The 22652-nt window shown below is 40.5% G+C and overlaps 1 protein-coding gene across 5 annotated transcripts in view; it reads right to left on the bottom strand.

Annotated features, from left to right (window-relative positions):
- Window positions 1-22652, bottom strand: part of SGK3 (serum/glucocorticoid regulated kinase family member 3) — a 138623-nt gene that overhangs the window by 51538 nt on the left and 64433 nt on the right. For 4 of the 5 annotated variants that reach the window (XM_040625653.1, XM_008706742.2, XM_008706744.2 and 1 more), the window contains exons 2-3: window positions 7882-8100; window positions 1916-1999 (exon numbers count right to left, since the gene is read on the bottom strand). In XM_040625653.1, the coding sequence (XP_040481587.1) occupies window positions 1916-1999; window positions 7882-7959 (162 nt within the window). In that variant the 5' untranslated portion in view covers window positions 7960-8100. The remainder of the gene's footprint in view (window positions 1-1915; window positions 2000-7881; window positions 8101-22652) is intronic. The other variant, XM_008706743.2, reaches the window with a different exon arrangement.

The following is a 22652-nucleotide window of genomic DNA, read 5'->3' as shown; positions in this document are numbered from 1 at the left end:
ACAGACACAATGAAATGCTAAATAGAGATGAATCAGAAGGGGTGCCTCAGTGGCTCAGTCAGTTAAGTGTCTGCCGTTGGCTCAGGTCATGATCCCAGGGTCCTGGGATCGAGCCCCAAGTCAGGCTCCCTGCTCGGCAGGGAGTCTGCTTCTCACTCTGCCCCTCACCAGCTAGTGCTCTCTCTCTCAAGTAAATAAATAAAATCTTAAAAAAAAAAAAATGAATCAGAAGCCTTACTTTCACGACTTAACAAAACATGGAATGTTGTACAGCTAGACATTGGATTCATTCTGGCCCACTTAGAAGTAATTTACCTCTTAACTGAGATTTGCTTAACTTCCTCCATATTTAAAGTATCTCACAAATGTAAGTCACAGACTTACATATCTGTTTAACCCTATTTTTAAAATCAAGAGACAGAGTTAAGAAAATTGAAGAAAATTACCTTCTTATTTTAAATATGAAACAATTTTTTCTTTTTTTTTTTTAATATTTTATTTATTTGACAGAGAGAGAGGGAACACAGGCAGGGGGAGTGGGAGAGGAAGAAGCAAGCTCCCAGCAGAGGAGCCTGACGTGGGGCTCGATCCCATAATGCCGGGATCACGCCCTGAGCCAAAGGCAGACACTTAACAACTGCACCACCCAGGCGCCCCTGAAACAATTTTTTTCTGAAGGATGCCTGGTAACCTACCATTTATTAAATAATGATGTAAGGAGATTCCTATTTATTCTTAGGGCAGAAAAAATTTAAATTTCGGATTTGAAGCATAATTGCTTTTTTTCTTAACTGAAGCAAAGCTTAGAATCCAGAGCTGTTTTAATAATCCGAGGTCTATAATGATCAACACAGGTGGTGTTCTTTGACCTCCTAGGTATGTATGACTAATACCTACACAACAATGGACAATGATACACAAACAGCAGTCTCTGCATAGATCTGGCCTGATGTGTTACAACGACCATGGTGCTCTTGCTTCCTACTTTAGAGAGTATTTGTAATTGCAAACACTGGATTAAAGATAATATTTAATATCTGAATTCTGAATATATAAAAAATAGGTTTTACTAATTTAAACAAATAATGATGCCTTAAATATCACCCCCACTCGCCAGTAACTCTGAGAACTTACAAAAGTCCATATTCATTTTAGTTGTACTGGCTACTTAAAATCTGGAACCGAAGACTTATCTCTAGCTAAAAATGAAACTACAGAAGGAAGGTAAGCTCATGACAAAGTTTCAGACCTAAATCTAGTTGCTGGGCAATTTAACCAGAAATAACATGATGATTAACAACTATTAGAGAGGCAGTGGAAAGAATTTATTTCTAATATTCTGACATTAAATGTATTTTAAGCCGCGCCATCTAGCTTTTATAATATCTTCAAGAGTTTACTTGGAAATTCTCAACAATCCTCTCTCCACCCTTTTTTGTAGGATGCTTCTGAAGAATCTCTTACCCTTTTCTACTTGTCTATTTGAGTAGGAGTATTATTTAATCACTCAAAGAAATCTCTCTTGGGGTGCCTGGGTGGCTCAGTCGGTTAAGCGTCTGCCTTCAGCTCAGGTAACAGTCTCAGGGTCCTGGGATCAAGCCCCACATCAGGTTCCCTGCTCAGTGGGGAACCTGCTTCTCCTTTTCCCTCTGCCCCTCCCCCTGCTCGTGCATGTTCTCTATCTCAAATAAACAAATAAAATCTTAAAAAAACAAACCTCTCTTATTTGCAAGTTTTCTTAGGTATTATATTCTATTATATATATATTTAAGTTCTATTTAGGTAGTCTCTATGCTTAATATGGGGCTTGAACTCACAACCCTAAGATCAAGACTGTGCTCTTCCGTTTGGGCCAGCCAGGCATCCTCAGGTGTTTTGTGTTAAATAAAAATCCTGCAGACTGACATTTACTTACAGTATTGTAAAGCTTATCAAACTCTGCGTATCTCCTGAAGACAAACCACTCACTCCTGCCCATTGAGACCAGAACTTTATAAACCTGTGGAAATAAAAAATAGCATAACAAAACTTGACTGCAAAAAACATTCATTAGCTATTTAATAGGTGAATAACCTGTTTTTATACTCATGGAACTGATATTAGACATTCATGTTTATCCATGATTCTCTAAAATACACAAGTATACTGGCTAAAAGACTCACTTCGTCTTCTTGAAAGGAGATATTTTATTTTATTTATTTTTAGGAGATATTTTATTTTTAAAATGTTATGAAATATTTCTATAATTTTTGAGAGAATAACACAGTGAACACCTGTGAACTCATTCAAATGTTGTGAATTCTAACATTTTGCCATTCTTGTTTCAGACTTTTCCCCCCCAAGATTACAACATTATAGATTCAACTGATGCTATTTTCTACTCTTCTTCCCCAGCACTAACCATTATAAAGACTCAATTATTAGTTCTTCACCTTCCAGGTCATCTTGTACATAGTACTTCTCAAACTAGGAATTTATCCTCAGACTTCCTACTACCATCTTACAGGTGTTTAATAATTTTCATATATACATAACTTCATATAACCAGAGTCAACAACCCTATGAAGAACAACCACTACAATCCTTAGTATATGTATGAGGAAATGATGGCCCAAAAAGTTTAATAACTTGCCAAATTCACAGACTTATGAGACTAAAATTTAAATCTTCTAACCCTTCATGTACCAGAACCAGTATCAAATCATCAACAATTATAATACAGAATTAATTCTCATAATTCATCCCAACCCATACTCTCAGAGTATAATTCAACATAGTAATGTAGAGAGAATGGTTTGGGACCCCAAAGATCTGTGCCATTTCTTTTTTTCTTTTTTAAAGATTTATTTATTTATTTGAGAGGGAGAGAAGCACGAGGGGTGGGGAAGGGCAAAAGGAGATGGAGAATCTTAAGCAGACTCCACACTGAGTGAGAAGCCCGACACAGGGCTCAATCCCAGAACCCTGAGATCATGACCTGCGCTGAAACCAAGAGTCGGACGCTTAACCAACTGCGCCACCCAGGAGCCCCGTGTGTCATTTCTAAAGAGAAAAATAGCAAGAATCCAGGTGTTTGAGGAAAAGCTCACTATGTATGACTTGGATTATGAATTATAGAGATAGGAATTACTTTGGGGTTTACAATACAGTTGTCTGCAGTCTGGTTTATTTTAGAACATGGGCATACAAACTGTATAAACTATAAACTATCCTTTCTCATAAAAGATTGAAAGCTACATTCACAAGTTAATAGTTAGATAATACTGAGAAGAGCACCTCTCTGATACTGCATGTGATTAGAACATGAATTCGGGGGCATAGTGAGAAGGCTCCCAGAATGCAAAGTCACGTATCTCTGTGAGAGAGAGGATAAGGTCTCACCGGAAGGTGAAACAAAGTCCTTGGTATCAGTCATCTGAGTTAAGTGATGAATTACTCAGACTGAGAGAAAAAGAGTACCCAGGCACCCTACATGAGCGACATGGGGTGGTGGGGGGTAACATGGCTCTTCTGGTCTTAACCAAGCAGGCATCAAGTTGTCTTAGAGGAAGCTACTGGATATAAGATACCAGATTTGTTTGTAAGATTATACTGCTCACAAGGAGAGAATGTGGAAGTAGAGTATAAAGAACCTGGTCAAGGGGCCAGAGAAGCTACACCGTTTCCAAGACTAGATTACAGATTTAATTCATAGAGCATTCAGGATCAGATAGGACTGCTACCAAAGGATCAGAAACTTAGTTTTAGATGACTGCAAGCTTCTTGAATTAGTTATGCTGGCTTCCTAGTGTGGTAAGGTGGCTTCCCATGGTTACCCAAGGACAGCCAAGACTAGAACCCACAGTTAGGTTCCAGGCTGAAACAGCTCTGCTTCAGATAAAGCCCCATGAAGTTACCAGTCTGTGGTATGACTTATGAACAAGGGCCTTTTTTTTTTTTTAAATATTTTATTTATTTATTTGAGAGAAAGAGAAAGCCTGACTCAGGGCTCCATTCCAAGACCCGAGGATCATGACCTGAGCCACCGAGGCACCCTGAACAAGGGCCTATTAAGTAAGTTCTCATAAAACACCAATAGGTAACAACAAACTCTTCAAAAAAAAAAAAACAAAACAAAACACTTTCATTTGCAAAAGAAGCACAAGAATTCACAGAAAGCAGTACAATACTTATTACAATATAAAATTATTTGGTTTTTTTAAAAAAATATTTCCTTATTGCCTGTCTTGTCCCACCAGAACATAAGTTCCTTGAGAGCAAGGGCTGTATCATTCTTGCTACCTACCATATCCCCAGTGCCTAGAACAGCACCTCGCATGACAGAAACTCAATGACAATTTGTTGAATGGGTAAATGAAAGTATAATTTAGACTTGGTTTAAGTTAAGACATCCTAGAAGGCAATGCATTTCTGTTACAAGCTTCACAGTATAGAGCTATATAAAAGACATGAGAACTAGAGTATAAACATATTATCAAGTAGCAAATAACACAATATCTATTTTTGTTCCCAAGTATGGCACAGGCATCTGGGACCTGCTGAAGCTCGACACAGAGTCTGTGTTGGCTGAGGTAGGGTCTATCTGTGTTGACTAGAACTGAGGTTCTTGAGGACTGCCCTGTAGTGGTCAGCAACTAACATGTGAACTTAGTATCACTCAACATCAATTCAACAAATACTTCTTAAATATCCATCTCTATTCTGGGTACTATTGATAAAGCAACAGTGAGGAAAGTTCTTTTGATTTCAAAGGATCTTGCATTCTAGTCTAGTCATGAATAAACACAAAATGTGTCTGGTAGTGATAACTGCTATTAAAAAATTAAATAGGGTAGAGGAACCTGGGTGGCTCAGTTGGGTAAGCATCTGACTTTTGATCTCAGCTCAGGTCTTGATCTCAGGGTTGTGAGTTCAAGCCCTGCACTGGATTCCATGCTGGGTGTGGAGCCTACATTAAAAAAGGGGTGGTACGCCTGGGTGGCTCAGTTGGTTAAGCATCTGACTCTTGATTTCGGCTCAGGTCATGATCTCAGGGTTGTGAGACTGAGCCCCGTGCTGGGCTCTGCACTGGGTGTGGAGCCTGATTAAGATTCTTTCTCTCCCTCTTCCTCTGTCCCTCGCCACCCCCCTCCCAAAAAATTAAATAGGGTAAGCAGGACAGAGAGTGAAAGGAGTAGGGTGGGGTGTGAAGGTGCTATTTTCATAGGGTGGTCAGAAAAAGCCTCTCTACAAAAGCAACATTTGATAACATGAAGCAAGGAAATGAACAAAGTGATCTGGAGGAGGCCTTCGAGAACGCAGGGGACAGCTCTGGGAACAGGTGAGTAAGAGTGATGCTACAGGGGGCGCCTGGGCGGTCGGTCCTTAAGCGTCTGCCTTTGGCTCAGGGCGTGATCCCAGTGTTCTGGGATCGAGCCCCACATCAGGCTTCTCTGCTAGGAGCCTGCTTCTTCCCCTCCCACTCCCCCTGCTTGTGTTTCCTCTCTTGCTGGCTGTCTCTCTCTGTCAAATAAATAAATAAAATCTTAAAAAAAAAGAGTGATGCTACAGGCTTCCCTGAACCTTTTACAGAAGGCATGAAACTACCTCTACCACGAAAAGTAAATGGACACTGAAATAACCCATTGCCTATATTTGCTATATATGACCCTCCATCAAACTTGGCAGGAGGTTATGCCCTTGAAGGAAAGAATGTTCAAGGGTTAAAAAAAAAAATAGGAGAGGGAAGGAAAAAAACCTTCACACACTCCACTATTTTACTGAGGTACTGACCTCTTACTAACCATCCATGTGATGTTTCTAAGACTTGCTTATAAGATTGTGGAATAAATGAACAATGCTTAAGCTACTGCTATAACACTGAGCAGAGGCAAATGGCCAGACACACACTGCAGCCTCTCCTCTGGGCTTTGGTACAGAGTGTGGAGGTGCGTTTATTAAGAAAGGGAGAACCGAGGAGAGAAGGACAGAAGCTTTTTCCAGTTCCTTGTCTGGGACTTAGGGAGAAAAGTGTCGTTGGGGGCTCCAGCCCCCTGGATCTCTCTCTCTGACAAATAAATAAAATCTTAAAAACAAAACAAAAAAAACACGCCTGGGTGGCTCAGTTGGTTAAGCGTCTGCCTTTGGCTCAGGTCATGAGCCCAAGGTCCTAGGATCAAGTCCTGCATCAGGCTCCTTGCTCAGCATGGAGCCTGCTTTTTCCTCTGCCTGCCACTCCCCCTGCTTGTTCTCTCTCTCTCTGACAAATAAATAAATAAAATCTTAAAAAAAAAAAAAGAAGAGAAGAGAAGAAAAAAGAAAAGAAAGCATGACTGGAGTGGTCAGACCAAAGGGTTTAGTTTAACTCCCCACTTTTCCCATATGACATGAACTCTGAGTTGAAAGTCTTCTGTCATGGGATGCACCTGGCAGGAGCAAGGTGATCCCCAGGTCAGAGGCAGGGGTAGACCACTTGAGCCAAGAGCAGTGAAAGGAATGGCAGAGCCTCAGTGGGGTCTACAGCTATCAAGAGCCAAGGGGAAGCTGAGTCAGCAGTGAGTCATCACCAGTCTGGCTAAACCAACAAAGAATAGATCACAAATCAGTTGATCGACTGCAGATGCCAGCAATGGATGCCAACAAAATGTCCAGGGCTAGATCAGGTCAACCACAGCTGGCTGTTTGCCAGACCAGTCACTCTACACCCGGAACAGCAAAGATCTAGAGGGCTGACAAGAATGCAAGAACCTTCAGCAGGCTACCATGAGGTCAGTCACTGACTCAACAAATACCATGAAAGGGGACACCTCTCTACTCATAAACCATGATGTCAAGTTGGAGAAGTGTGTGTTCAAATAGGAGAAGGAGAGTAGAATGAAGACAGCCTGAGCATTTTAACTTAAAAGAACTGCTTAAATTTTTTTTAAAGATTTTATTTATTTATGTGACAGAGAGACAGCCAGCGAGAGAGGGAACACAAGCAGGGGGAGTGGGAGAGGAAGAAGCAGGCTCCCAGTGGAGGAGCCCAATGTGGGACTCGATCCCGGAACGCCGGGATCACGCCCTGAGCCGAAGGCAGACGCTTAATGACTGCACTACCCAGGCGCCCCAGAACTGCTTAAATTTTAGCTCAAACTAGGTGTTAAACAGAATTGAGTTAAATGAATTTCTTCATACTACTCAGCAGATGGGGGCTTACAAGGAAGAGCAGATCAGTGATAGACAAGATAAATGATATTGTTTTAGGGGGAGGAGGGCAGGAGATCTCTGAATATATACACAAACAGGATTACTGGAACTAAATACAGTATGTTTCATTACACTAATTAGAGAAATGGCTACTCTCACTGATACAATGATTCAGCAAGCATTCATTGTGCTTATTCTTTATAGTTCTATAGCAGATACTATGGTGATAAAAAAAAAATAAAATTAGAAATGGACTTTGCCTTTCAGGTAAAAAAGAGATAAAATACTGGGTTAAACATTTCAAACACTGAGCTAGAAAATGATTAATGTCATAAGAAAGATGCTGTGGAAATTGCTAGACAGGAGTTCTTAACATGGGACCATGACTTCTGGAGTCCATTAACCTCCTGACAACACATGCAAAATATGTGCATGTTTGTAGATCATCGTGTCTGCACATTATCTGGTGAGAGGATCTATCAGAGTTTCATAAGCTTCTCCCAGGGGATAGGTAAACAGGCAAAAATCTGAAAAGGAAACTGTAATTTGCTAGAGTACAAAGGGAAGACTGTGGAGGATATATCATTTGAAAGGTAAGATCTAGATATGTAGAAACATGGGGAGGACATTCCAGGTTAAGGAAGAACAAAAACAGAAGCAGAAATATTCTCTATATTCATTTTTTTCTCCATAGGCTTTATATTACATACTTACAGTAAACCTCTTCTTTTTCTCTCTGTGTTCATCAGAGCTGGGAATGCTTACACTTGGGCAGCTTTCCTTGTAGTCCATGTTATAATCCCTTTGAGTTTATTGCCTCAAAAGGACACCAAAAAATGAGTCCGAAGAAATGGTCAGCAAAGGACAAACACAGTTATAGCTAATCCAAAACATAAAACCTCTTGAGGTAATATTCAAATTCCATCATGCAACCTTAATCAACAGGGGAAAAACAAAAAAAACAAAAAAGCACGGATTAGCAAAATAATTTAAAAATAAAATGATTTGTCATTATTCACAGGACCCATTTTACACCTATTCTGGCAGGAATTTATATTTGATAGAAGTCACAGCCCAGGTTAGGGATATAGTTTCTCTTATGCCCCATCAACAGCTCAACCACAATCAAACATGTGCATTCCACCTGCCTTCTTTACTACTAAGAAATTCTAGGAGTTACAGTTCAGGTGGACTGAGGGCACCTTCCATCTAAAAAGGCTCTATTTTGTTAGATTTCAAGCAGGGTTTTTCAAAAGGTGTTTTCCATTTTTTTAAAGTTTATTTATTTAAGTAATCTCTACACCTAAGCTGGGGCTCAAACTCACGGCCCTGAGATTAAGAGTCACAGGCTTTTCCGACTGAGCAGGCCAGGCACCCCCAAGGTGTGTTTTTCAGACTTCTTGCATCAAGATGAGAAGGTGAAGCTTGCTTCAGATTAGGATCCTCTATAGTAACTATTTACTCCTGTTTTACATGTAAGGCAACTGAGACATTAAATAAATTGCCATCCAGGAAGTGAACCCAGGCTGTGTGGCTCCAGTCTTGACTCTTAACCACTGTGCTGTGCTGCATTTTAACAACTGTGGATAGTTCTTACGCATTATGCACTGGGCCCCCGGTCAGAGATATTAATATTACACTCTTCATATAGAACAATACAATTATGTTAATATTATCATTCCACCCGAGGACAAAGGGCTTGAGATGTCAAACTGATGCCACTTTTGCTACACACGGCAGCCCATACTCTCCACTGATACCAAATAATATCCTTTAAAGAGTTAGTTTGCCAGTTTTCCTGGTGACTAATTTTAGGAAATTACTCTGACAGATCCAATAATTGTAAATAAATTATATCGAAGTAATGATTTCAAATATCTATCTATAGGCATTGAATATTCAGGTATGGTGAGTTTTAACTGATTATAAGGGTGCTTCCTTTGAGATGATTCAAAACCCACTTTGCTGGATTTGATGCTGGAAATGCAGTTAAGAAGGAATTAGTTATCGGAAAACATAGACATGTAACTGGCCCCTTCCTAAGCTCAGAGTGCCCTATAAAAGCAGCTAGCTTCTTCAGCTCGCCCATTAGACCAGAGTGCCACCTGACCAAAGTCTTGCCCTGCAGTCCCAGAGCTCTATTGTTAATGAATAAGAGCAGGTGGAACGTTAGCTCTTCTGAGGCAGATTAACCTTGCCTAGGAGCCCCAGACCCATATCAGCCCATTCTCCATCCGTAGCAGAAGTGACAAGAGGGTGGAAGTTACAGTGCTATACTTTCCACACCGATCCCTTGAGAATGTGGGACTCAGGGGGTGGTGGGCCCTGCTGGTACCGCGTTATGTACAAGCTTGAATGTCTGTCTGTGCCTTACTGTGCACGGTCCACAGGAGCAGAACTAGAGGAGAGTATCATGTCTCAGGTCTTCCCTCTGGAAGGGACAATGAAGTATGACATTAAGTGGCATCGGGAATAGACGAGGGGGAAAGAGCTGGGAAGCAGGATAAGTTGTTTCATACAAGGTACCATGTATAGTAGGCAAATAAGTATAGAGCCCAGCACTTAGGGGGATGCCTATTCTCCTCACAACCTATTCCTATCACCCCTCATTGCACCCTAATGAGAGCTCCCACAAGAACCCAGGAAGAAGTTCAAAGCCAACTCTGGGAAGAGACTGCCTTTATACTGAAAAATTTGCAGAATCTCAGAAATTTTTACCAGCAGGAGTCTGGGGTGCATATATGGGAGTACATTCAAAGGATATTAGACCAAGGAGGACTAAATAGGAGATTACTGTGATCCTATACATGGCCGCAAGCGTATCCCAACAATCCTTCTCCAGACCTTCCCTGAGAGAGACCTGCAGCCATTCACAACGGTGACCGCCCACTGGGGAAAGAGAAATGTATAGTCCTTCCAAGGGTTACTAGATACTAGGTCTAAACTGACACTAATCCCTGAAGATCCAAAACATGGCCACCAGTCACAGCACCTATCTCATTCCAGAAAAGAGATGAGTGATGAAGTTAACCCTGGTATCTCATGGTGGGTATAATGGGACCACAGGCCCATCCTGTGGCTATTTCCCTAGTCCTAAAATTTTTGTGCAAATGGATATACTTAGTAACTGGCCAAGTCCTCACATTGGTTCCTGTCCTATGTCATAAAAGTCATATGGAAGAAAGGGCCATGAAGAAACCTTTGGAACTCTTCCCCTTTCCCCACTACGAAGGTAAATCGAAAGCTGTACCACATCCATGGGAGAAGAAATCAGTACTACTATCAAAAACACTGAAGGATACAGAGGCGTTGATTCCTATTATATCTCCTTTTAACTTGCCTGGTTACCTGGACCAAAGCCAGAAAGATCCTGGAACATAACAACAGATGGAGAGGCCAATCACGGCTGCACTTCTAAGTGTGGTATTTCTTGCTGGAGAAAATGAGCATAACCTCTGGTATCTGGCAGATAACTACTGACCTGGCAGATGCTTTCTTTTCTATCATCATCAGTAAGAACAATACGATGCAATTTGCCACCAAGTGCCAGAAACAGCAGTGCACCTTCAATGTTTTACCTGAGGGCTATTTCTGCACTGCCATAATACAGGCGGGCAGGACGTCGGTTATCTCAATACCCCACAGATCACCACACGGGACCATCACATGGACGGCATTATGTTCACTGGATCAGGTGAACAAGAAGTAGCAAGCACTCAGGATGCCTTCGTAAGACACATGTACAAACCAGAAGATGAAGGATAAAACGCATGGAAGTTAAGGATGTACCACACAGATGGTTTCTATGGTTCCAGAGGTCTGAGGCAGGATATTCCATCTAAAATAAAATTGCTACACTTGGCACTATGTTCACTAAGAAAGACGTAACACAACTGTGAGCTTCATATTTGGATATGCTGCTATGGCTTATATACTGGGTAACCCATGAGGCTGCCGGTTTTTACTGGGGCCTGATTCAAGAGAAGGTTCTTCAGCAATAAAAGCTGCCCTAACTCTTGGGGCTATGCCTTAGCACACCCACTAGTACTACAAATGACATGGCAGACGGGGATGGGGTAAGGAGCAAGCATCAGGAGAAGAATAAGAGTTATAGACTCCTTAGGGTACTGTCAGTAAGTTTTGTCCATTTGGTTCCTGGCTTGCTACTGAGCTCAGGTAAAGATTACATACCCGCCCATGGGAAACCAAGGGACTATGTAATAAGAACAGCCTGTTATGAACAGTATTATCTGACCGACTGATTCGTAAAACTGGACTATACAAAAGCATTCTACCTGGTATGTTAAAAGCAAGACTGGGCCTGAATAGGTCTGGAAGGCACAAGTAAACCTCAGGAATACCTGGTACTTGTAGAATCTTCCTCGTGACCTCTCTCACCACACGCTTGTGGAGAGGATCCTACGACCAGTTGGCAGAGGAGGGAAAAGACATGCTCATTTATCAATGGACATGCATGGTACTCTAGCCCCAACCAGAAATGAGACAATGTAGCTCTTTTCAGGGGTGGTCCTGACAGAGTGGTGAAGGGAACTCCTCCCATAGGGCACAATTCTGAGCAGTGTATATGGTGTCAGGAGAAATGAATGCCCAAGGTATATATGTTGACTCATGGCCAACTCGCTGGCCATAAAATCTTTAAAAAAAAAATAAATAAAGTGGAGAGTATATTCTCTTATGTTGTACTTTCATCTTTTTTTTTTAAGATTTTATTTATTTATTCGACAGAGATAGAGACAGCCAGCGAGAGAGGGAACATAAGCAGGGGGAGTGGGAGAGGAAGAAGCAGGCTCATAGGGGAGGAGCCTGATGTGGGGCTCGATTCCATAACGCCAGGATCACGCCCTGAGCCGAAGGCAGATGCTTAACCGCTGTGCCACCCAGGCGCCCCTTTCATCTTCTTTTTAATAAAAATTTTTAAAAGTTTAAAAAGGAGGAGAGGTTTGCAGATGTATGTGGATGAACTTTTCAATACAGCACAGAATGTAAAAAATATCTGTGTTCTACATAAAAGCCCACTGTAGACAGGCTGTTAGTAATCAGGTGACCAATCAAGATGAATGGTCCTAGGGATGTCAGTCAGCCGTTTTCCCAATCACCTGTTGCTTGCTCAATGGACCTGTTGGTAATCAGGTGACCAAGCAAGATGACCGGTCCTACGGATCTCAGTCAGCCTTTTTCCCAATCACCCACTGCTTGCTCAATGGACCCATGACAAAGTAGACAAGGCAGTTTTTCTTTGTTCTAATTCCTTTGACAATCTATGGGTTACTTGTAAGGAGTGGAAGTTGGCTGTGAAAGTTAACATTATTTTAACTGGTTAGACGACTGAGTAGCAGAAAGTTGTTGAAGGTATTTACCAAACTCAGATCTAAGACTTCCGGAAATTCATGAGCATCCTGAGAGAATCAATCTATTAGACCTCAAAGAGAAGCTGGACTTACTTTCCACAGTGACCTGGCCTGAACTTCATGGGATTAGAAATTCTGAAGAAGTGCAGAAATAGCTGAGAAAATGAAATCACTCTTTCGGAAGCAATTTACTCATTTTGGTGCTATGAATCATTGCTTACACTTCTTTGCTTGCTTTTTTTTTTTAGCTTTTATTTATTCACTTGAGAGAGAGTGAAAGAGAACACAAGCAGGGGGAGAGGCAGAGGGAGAGGGAGAAGCAGACTCCCCACTGAGCCAGGAGCCAGACATGGTGCTCTATCCCAGGACCTGGAGATCATGACCTGAACGAAGGCTCAACCATCTGAGCCACCCAGGCCCCCTTTTTGCTTGCTTTTGATGCTTAAACATGGAAGGTTCCTGAATAATCAAATACCTGTCATATCAGTGTCGCTCACTGTCATATCAGTGTCACTCAGTTTCTGAAGTACTCATGTTCAATCTTCGGGCAATGTCTGTGTTTGTATGGCTCCCTGAGGGTACACTTCATTTTGTTGACATGGAGACCCATTATCAACAATATAAACCTAGTATCAGAACTGCAATGGTCCCTGACTCAATGCACCCTCAATTCTCAAAAAGACTGAACTGGCTAACAGTGATATTCTCCCTGATTTCATCAACAAGGACTGACTAACCCTGGGCTAAAAACTATGTTTTTATGTGATGAAATCTGGCTCAACTACCTTCTTGAGTCACATTTAATTTATTCATAAAATTGAGTAACTTTTGCCATTTGAACATAAAAATAATCATAAAAATTAAAGGCATATAGAAAAGCACATAGAAAAATATCCATCATCTTAGCACACAACAGACATGTACAGTCAATATTTTTTGCATGTATTTCATTCTTTTCTATGTATCTATAAACATATATAGGTGTGAGAATATGTCTGTATTATGAGTATGTGTGTGCTTCTGTGTTAAAATGATGGAACATATTGTTTTACAAACTTATACTTTAAACTTTATAATGTATTTTAATACCAATAACAACAGTGATAATTATTATTACTGTGTGCCAGGCACTGGGCTTATATTTAATCATCACAGTAACCCTAGGAGATACTACTGTCACTCTCCTTTTACATCTGAGCAAACAGACACCGAATCAGGCTAAGTAACTGCTTGAAGTCATTGAAGCAAGTAGTTGGTGGAATCAGAACTTGGAGTGATGTGGGATGCCTGAGTGTCTCAGTCTGCTAAGCGTCTGCCTTTGGCTCGGGTTGTGATCTCAGGGTCCTGGGTTTGAGCCCCACATTGGGCTCCCTGCTCAGCGGAGAGCCTGCTTCTCCCTCTCCCTCTGCTGCTCCCCCTGCTTGTGCGCTGTCTCTGTCAAATAAATAAATAAAATCTTAAAAAAAAAAAAAAAAAAGAACTTGTAGTGCTGTCTCATTCCAGAACCTGTGATTTAACATGACACTATACCCCTTTCCTTCTAAAGACAACCTCAGGTTTGGTGGAGGAATGCTTTCACCAAGAAACAGTCTAGTCCTGCCAAACTGAAAGCTAAGCCTATCCCCTAGCCATGTGTGGTTTATGAGGCCATCCAATCTAGTAAGAGAGTGGTCACTGTCCCAGTGAAGTGACTGATCTGGATTTCCAGGAGGAAACTTGGATGTCATTATACAGTGTGGGGAGGACAATTACGTCTGAATTGAGGGATTCAGTGGGGCCCGTCTAACAGTACTGGTCAATGGGGAACTGGCAACTCAATGAAGATGGGACTACTACAGACTTGGATCCTGTGGGAATGAAGGTTTGGGGTCCTCCACCAGTAAACAACTTTGACAAGCTAAGGTGTTGGAAGAGAATAGGGGAACATAAAATAGGTACCAGTTATCAACCTGAGGCAAAAGACTAGCTACAGATGCCAAGACTATAGCAGTTTTGTTTTATTTTAGTTTTCTTCTCTGTTCCCTTCTGTGAACGCTGGCAGTGGTTCCAGGTGGGAGTATGAATGCACTGAATAGTGACTGTCAGTGACTGACTGTGTTTCCCCTGAGTTAGGAACATAAGTATTATGCCCAAAGCACAAGACGGAGTACTAAGGGACAGGAAGGGGAAGACTCTGCTGGATATCCTCTGTGTCTTTTCAGATTCATCTCCACCCTGCTCCACGCCCTGGGATGCTGACCTCTACAGTCTGCACCCTATAGGCTCCCTTGCCCTCTAGCTGCTGGTTGATTTCATCCCTCTGGCATGATGTGGGCTGGGAAAAAGGGGATCAGGACGTGTATTTGCTCATCTTGCTCCCTCCTGAGCAGGCTGCCGTTCGGTAGCTACTGTAAAAAAAAAACTCCTGAGAGGCGATCTTGTGTCCTGTGACTACAACTCTTATGGGGACAAAATGCTACAATTCTCCACCTCAGTCCTTGGACAAGATTAAATGATCTGAACCCTACTTTCCTAATCTGGAAAATGAGGCTGGCAACACCTATTTCATATAGTTGTTTTAAGCATTTGAGATAAGTAAAAGACCCAGCTCTGTATAAGTAGTCAATAAACTGGATCTAATACACAGCTATTTGTTTCAAATTACTTTTTATTCCTTAGTTCAACAAATACTTATTAAGCATTCATTATGCATTAAGCAATAGAAAGACAAAGATAAGAGAAAATCCTATCTGCAAAGAACTTATCTCATGGGGAAGAATGATATGCAATATAAAAATTTCAAGAGTTCACTAAGTGGGATGTTACATGTATGCATGGTACACCACGAGAGCACAGACAGGGGTCACAGATGAAGACTGTCATATATTCTCAGCCTAACTAAAAATAAAGCCAGGCAGATATGGGAGCAGAACTTTGAAAGCACACCCGTCTGCTTGAATTTTCTCTGGAAAAAGGGAGCTAAAATCATATGTTGGAAATGAAGATGCTGCCGTGGAGAAAAACAATGAGATTAAATCACTTGCTCCCCTCCCAATAATAATAATTATTATTATAATAAATTGAAGAAAGGAAGAAATCACTTGCCCAAGTTACTATCCAATTAATGGGTTAGTATTTTAAGTCCAAATTTGACTACCTCCAAAATCTATATGTACTTGTTTGCTATACCACACTGTCTCACTTTAAATAAGGTCTTCTTTCCTTCAAGCTAAATCAATCCAGTAACCTAACAATATTTAAGATTTAGTGGCTAAGCTTATTATAAGCCAGACTGTGGCTTCTCGCCAAAGCTTTACTGACAGGAAAACCAAGGAGAAACTGAAGCATAAAAGGAGAAGTAATCTGCCCCAGGTGATGGCATCAGGTTTTGAACCCAGGTGGTCTGACTTCAGAACTTGTACCCCTTATACCACACTGCCTCTACAACATATATATGCTCTAAAGAGTCCTCTGGAAATCAATGAAGGCTCATAAATTTATTCTTAAGTGGTCAGGAGTGAAACTATGAAAAAGCAACCCTGCTATTACTATATATTTAATGTTTATTTTGTGAAACTGAAGCAATTAAAATTCTGCAAAATCATCTTATGGCCAGGCAGGGAAATAAAACAGAGAGAAGAGGACTGATAAAAGAACCCCAGAATTAAAAACGAATAGAAAAAAAGCTATGTTGTTCATGTGGGAATAAAACTTGGAATTTTGGGGGAGGTTCATAGGTATATTAGGCTTTTCAAAAGAAGAACGGGGTGGGGAGCACCTGGCTGGCTCAGCCAGTGGAGCATCCGACTCTTGATTGTGGGGTCTTGAGTTCAAGTCCCACACTGGGTGTAGAGATTACTTAAAAAAAATCTTAAAAAAAAAAAAAGAAGAAGAAGAATAGGAAAAGAATCTGCCTTCATTCTGCTGGAGAGTCACAATATAGTCTTGTAGATTGGTTCCCAGGGGCAGCTGGCTTGCCTGGGGGTGGGTCATGTGGCTCTAATGAGACTAAGTCCAGATACTAACCCAGAATGGAAGAACTAACCTTGATATTCATCCAGTGAATCAACTCAGACAAGTCCAACATGACAAAAAGAAGTGGGTCAGATGAGATCAGAACTTTCAGGGACCAGCCAGACTCTAGGAGGGACAGTGATTTGCAAAGGTAGACTAAGAGCTAGTAAATATTGTATTTATGTATAGTGGTTCTCATCAGGGGGACAGTGGGCAATGTCTGGGGATATTTCTGGTTGTCACAACTTGGGGGGTTGTTAAGCAGCTACATGTCAAGGATGATATTAAACATCCCACAATGCACAGGACAGCCCCTACAAGAGAAAGTTATCTAGCCCAAGATGTCAATACTGTTGAGGTTAAGAAACTCGTATTTACTGAGTACTAATGCTAGGCACTATTCGAAGCATGCCTTACATCTAACACATTACTTGTTCCTCATAGAGACTCTTCAGATATCTTTATCTGCATTTTACAGATGAATAAACCTAGGCTACAAGATCCACATCCTCATACAGCTTCGGGTGGGAGCACTGTATGGTGATCACAGCTTTGACCTGAGAGCCTGGTGTGCACACACTGTCTCTCGATTCCTTATAGTACTACTGCATGCATCCCCTTCTTCTAAATCACCTTTGGAGATACAGGTTGAAGAGGGCAGAACACCAAGCGTCCATTAGCTATCAGGTTATAGAAAGAAAGCCATGCACAGAAGAGCAGCTTTCTGATTCTGCCACCAGGAGGGGTCAGGTCTGTGTAGCAATGTACAAGGAGTGGCCCAGCTTCATAAAACATCATATGTCAACATGTTATCAAGAGTGTGGTATAGAATAGGCCCTGAGTATTGGCCTCATCACAAGGACAATCAAGGGCTAAATTATGAAATAAGGAGGACACAAGAAAGGATGCTATCACAGGATACGGTTTTTTTAAAAGGAGGGGAAAGTTAAAAAAATTAATAGATTTATTTTTTTTATATCAGGGGTGTAAAAATATGGATGAAATACCATGACAGAAAACTGTCCAAATTCATGTTATGTTAAAATTTTGTTGACAAATACTGCTTAAAATAGATAGGCATTGATTAAGGCTTTTTTAAAATTAAGCTTTTTATTTCAATTCCAGTAGAGTTAACATCAGTTAAAGCTTTTTTTAAAGCATTTTTCCCCATCATCATTGTGCCTATCTTTTTGTCCATTATATGCAATTATTGTCCTGGATCTTGTCCATCTTTGTTTCAGACAGCCAAAAAATGTTTTGTAAGAAAATCCAAAGATTCTCCAGCTTTTTACTTCTAAAATTTAAGCAGAGAAGTTCTTAACTCCATTTCTTTCACACATCATGGACACTGTTTGGTACTGACTAGCGGACCAGACCATACCCAAAATTACAAGACAGATACATTAGTAAATATCAGTATCCACTCTCAACTACTATGGCAGAGAGGGGTTCAGTGATTTACACCAAGACATAAAGGGAAATGAAGAATAATCCTGTTCCCAAAGACAGGAAGCAGACCTGGAAGAGCTACAGATTTTCTTCAGCAGGGGGACAGGACTGGGTGCTGGATGTTTGGAAACAAGGGTCCTAAAGGAGGGAACTGACAAAGGAAAAGACAAAAGAAAATCCCTGTACAGACCTGGGGCATGGCATTAGGGACTGGTTTGGAAAATGGGAACTGACCCAGAGAATACAAAAAGGAATGGGCATGGGGAAGGGGGCAGGAATTATTCCTGAGAACAGGCCAAGAGAGTTGGGTTTCATTTTAAACTACATTAAAAGCACCTTAAGAAATTCTTACTTCAAACTCACCAGCTACTTTACTGAAAGTCTGCTGTAATAGTATATAATCTTTATCTGTTTATTTCCGCCTTTCAGAATACTAGGTCCAAACACATCCAATAGAAACAAAGCACATCTTTGTCATATCTGTAAATTAAATTCACTGCAGAACAGATTAAAAATCTAACAGGATCTGAAAGTGGAAGATACATAGTAACCTTCTCCCCACACATATCACAGGATGAATCAGTTACAACTTTTCCTGTTTTCCTTCCTTACTAATATATCCTTCCTCTAATTCCCACCCCACCCCCTCTTTGATTTTTCCCTCATTTCTGTAATCACAAAGCAGTCCCAGTTTTTCCAAGGTTTATCTCATCTCTTATTTGAGGTACCTTTTATTTACCCTGATTCTTGATAAAGAAAAGCTATATATGCAAAAAAAAAAAGTGATACAAAAATTAGAAATAAAATATGTGTAAGATCAAGAATTAGAAATAAAATATGTGTAAGATATTCAATATTGGGACACAATATAGAATAGTCTGCACCCAACAATTTGACAGGAGTATCCAAAAACCTTGACAAAAGTTACATGAGTCTGTTGATTCTCTGAAACTGGCTCCATTTATACATAGATTTAAGGAAAGGACTGAGTGAGGAGGTAGAAATAACAGCTGACAGTCTTCTTGTTTTCCAATAGTGGACTCAAAGCTGCCAGGATAAGGAAGAAGGTCCTGAACTGAGTCCAACTGACAACACGTCCCTCCACTGGTTCCAGAACTGAGAGGTAGGGATGTTCACTGCAGCTGCAATGCTCTCCTCTACTCTTCTCAGCCTCCTAACGTCACTGTCTTGGGTTTCCCATTACCAGAACACCTGCCCTACTCCTGGCTTCCCAAGCTTTGCCATTGGAAGGCACACTCCCAGTGTATGTTCCAGGAAGATGGGAACACAGAACACTTGGAACACAGAAAACTCTGAAGGATGATTCCTGGAGGACTGGGATCACTGGCAGAATGATGGGTGGATGGATGATTATAGGAAGCATGAAAAAAAGGAACGTGGAATTTTACACAATTAGCAGTGGTAAAATACTGCAGGTCCAAAGAAGTCTTGCTTGGCTCTCTGGCTGGGAAGACTGGGAGAAGTGAGGACGAACCAAAACAAAACAAAGTCAAAACAACCAGCTGCCAAAGAACCCCCCACAAAGACAACAATCACCATCTATTTCATAGTCTCTTCAGAGAACCTTCAATCTGCTATTTTTCCTTCTACTCTAACCCCCACAATCCATTATTCCTGCACTAACCAGGGTCATATTCTTCATCACTATAAATCTGATAATTTCACCCAATGCTTAAACTCTTTCCATTGCTTCCCACTGCCCTTAGAATAAAATCCAAACTCTGATTTATTGCTAAGAGCCTACAAGTACCCGCATGGCCTAACCTTTTCCTATCTCTCCAGCTGCAACCCACGAGTGCCTCCCACCACCCGACTCACTAGATTCCCGTGGGAACAGCCCCTTCCTACTTCTCTTACACGCTGAGCACTCTCCCATCTCATCTCTTATACCTGTGTTCCCTCTGCCTAGCATGCTCTCCCTTCAGCTCTTCACACTGAGGCCTTTGTTCAAATGCCACTTCCTGCAACAAGCCTTCAGGACCACCTAACTACAGTGCTCCTTCCCCAAAGTAATCTTCTGTCATCATCCTGGTTTTTTTCCATTTTAGCAATTATAATCACCTAAGATTACATCTTGTATATTGAGAACCTCCCTAACTACAGTGTAGAAATTGTGACTTATGTACTGCCATGTACTTAGTGGTACACATTTCACTTATTCTTTCAACTAACAGCTGGAGGGAGGCACGTAAAAATTCCCATTTGCCAAAGTGTGTGAGATCTTCAAAGTAATCAATGGCTCATTATTCCTTAATGTCTCCTGAGTCATCAATTTCTTCCTCTTTACTAGATCAATTCTGTTGTTAAACATACTAGTATGCTACAGTATCCCAACAAAATCCTGAAAAATACAGATTTATTTATTTAACAGATACTTACACAGTGTTTACCATGTGCTAGAGATGTGTAATTAGTCTGTACCCCATCTTTTATTATTTGTATGAATGATCCTATCTGATGTGCACCCGTAACTAAGGCTTTTGAAAACAAGGAGAACTCAGGGTAAACACAGATGCTTATAGAGTATGATAAAGGAAGCTTTACTCCAAAGTAAAGATTTCAAGATTCCTTTTCTGACAGTAAAACTTCACTGGTTAGCACATAAGAAATTCCCCCAAGGACAAAGCTTACAACCAATTACATATTTAAATCATACTACATCATACTACAATTTAAATAATAAATTGTAGTATATTAGCTTTAAGTCCTGATCTTATATTAGCTATTTATTAGTAAAAATAATACGCAGATTTTTACCTTAAAGTTTTAACATTTTAAAAGATTAGAAGTTTTATACATATTTTCCCTACCAACACTTTCCTACCAATAGAAACTGCAGCTTCATCCTAGGAATGGTAAAATAAATTTAGTCGACACCTGTAAGTGCTCAAAATCAAGAATGAAGAGAGTAAGTTAGGCTAATGAGAGTCCTAGAATGGGAGAACCCCAGTCACGGTTTGGGAGGCAACAGGAGAGAAAATCAAATTTCAGAAATGTCCACAGATGTTCTAGGGACAAGTTTTAATCTATCAGAAAAAGTCACATGCAAAATAAAAGCATTTACTCAACTGGAGTATGTGCAAGGATATGTTGGTAATGAAATGAAACAAAATACACTGAACCAGATGCTGATCAAACAATAAAACCGGAAGGTTCTCACAAAAGATAAATTCAAGTATCTTCTATCTCTTTTCTCTGAAGAACTAAAAGCTTCTGGCATATATCTTCTTTTTTCTTCATCACTATAAATCTGATAATTTCACCCCATTGCTTAAACTCTTTCCATTGCTTCCCACTGCCCTTAGAATGCCCTTAAACTACATTCTGCAGACCTGAAAGAGGAAGAGAAAGTTCAGTCTTACCCAGCTCAGAAAACAAAGCAGACTGACAGTATTACTTGTGCATAGAAATGCAAAAACAAAATAAAGCTAGGAATAATTCCCCACAAAAACCAAAGCTGCAGGTGTTGCTCCATAAAATCTGTCTTGCCCTAATGATTTCCTGAGGGAGTTTGTGTATCTTTTTAAACTTCTGTGTATCCAATTATGTGGGTGTTGGGTATGTTGCTCTCCCTGCACCTCTTCCCTTCTACGAATCCAGATCTCAATCTCTTCATTTGGATCTTTTCATGTAGTACTAAATTTCCCCCTGCCTTCTTCCTTAATTGTCCATATTGTAGAAATGACTGTTGAAGCTCAATATTTAACGACTTAAAGACCTATAAAACAGAACTTTAAATTCACTTTTACTTAAAAAACAAAGAAGTGGGTATCTTATTTTTCCTTAAAAAAGTAACTGGAATTTTTATGTGTGTGATTCTTGTCCTCCAGGAGCTAATGTGTAGCGAAAAGAAAAGATAAATGCCCGAAGAATTACAATTAAAAATAGACTGTGATAAATTCTCTAAGAAAAGTATGAAAAGTTTCTAGAATTCAGAGGAAGAAAAAAAACACTACCAACTTAACTTATCTAGGTATTTGGGCTGGTGGTGACATGTGAGGGAGGATCTGAAAGCTGGGCACTCAAAACAAAAGGGCAGCAAAAGTCCTTGGTACAGAGAATAGCCATCAGTTTAATTTGTCTGAATTCCTGCCCACTTACAGAAAAGATCCACTCCATTTGATAAAAACAGAAAGAGAAACTGTCAAGAAGCAACGCTCACCTTTGGCGTTTACATGGCATTATTATTAAAGCCTTATTTTATTTTCATATTTGCAAGCATAAATTGGAAATCAGTTTTCTTACATATAGGAGGCAGAAGCTGGGAAAGTGCTTTTGAAATCATGTACAGAACTGAATGCCAGGCTTCACACTCTGGATTTCATTCTGCAGATGAGGATGTAAAGGCATTCGAAAAGGGAACTTGAAAGCTTGTAGGTGTAGAGAATGGAATGAAATGGAGGAGGGCTTAAAGAAATAGGGGTTTGGCAACAATAAGAATGGCAGGTTTGCAAAAAACTGACAGGAGAAATAAGTAATAGCTATTTGCATGTGGAGTGCAAGGCAGAAGGAGGCATTAACATTGCCTCAAGCTTTTATTCCTGGGTAACCAGAATAAATAACAAGAAATGGGGGGAGGGGACAGCAGTGCAAAATGACAGTGAATTGGTCTAAGTAATTACTAGCCCTAGCTGGAAAGATCTGCATCAGATG

Source organism: Ursus maritimus, unplaced genomic scaffold (assembly GCF_017311325.1).
Source record: "Ursus maritimus isolate PB19 unplaced genomic scaffold, ASM1731132v1 scaffold_9, whole genome shotgun sequence".
In the NCBI taxonomy this organism is placed as follows: domain Eukaryota; kingdom Metazoa; phylum Chordata; class Mammalia; order Carnivora; family Ursidae; genus Ursus; species Ursus maritimus.
This window is presented reverse-complemented; position numbering and strand designations above follow the sequence as displayed.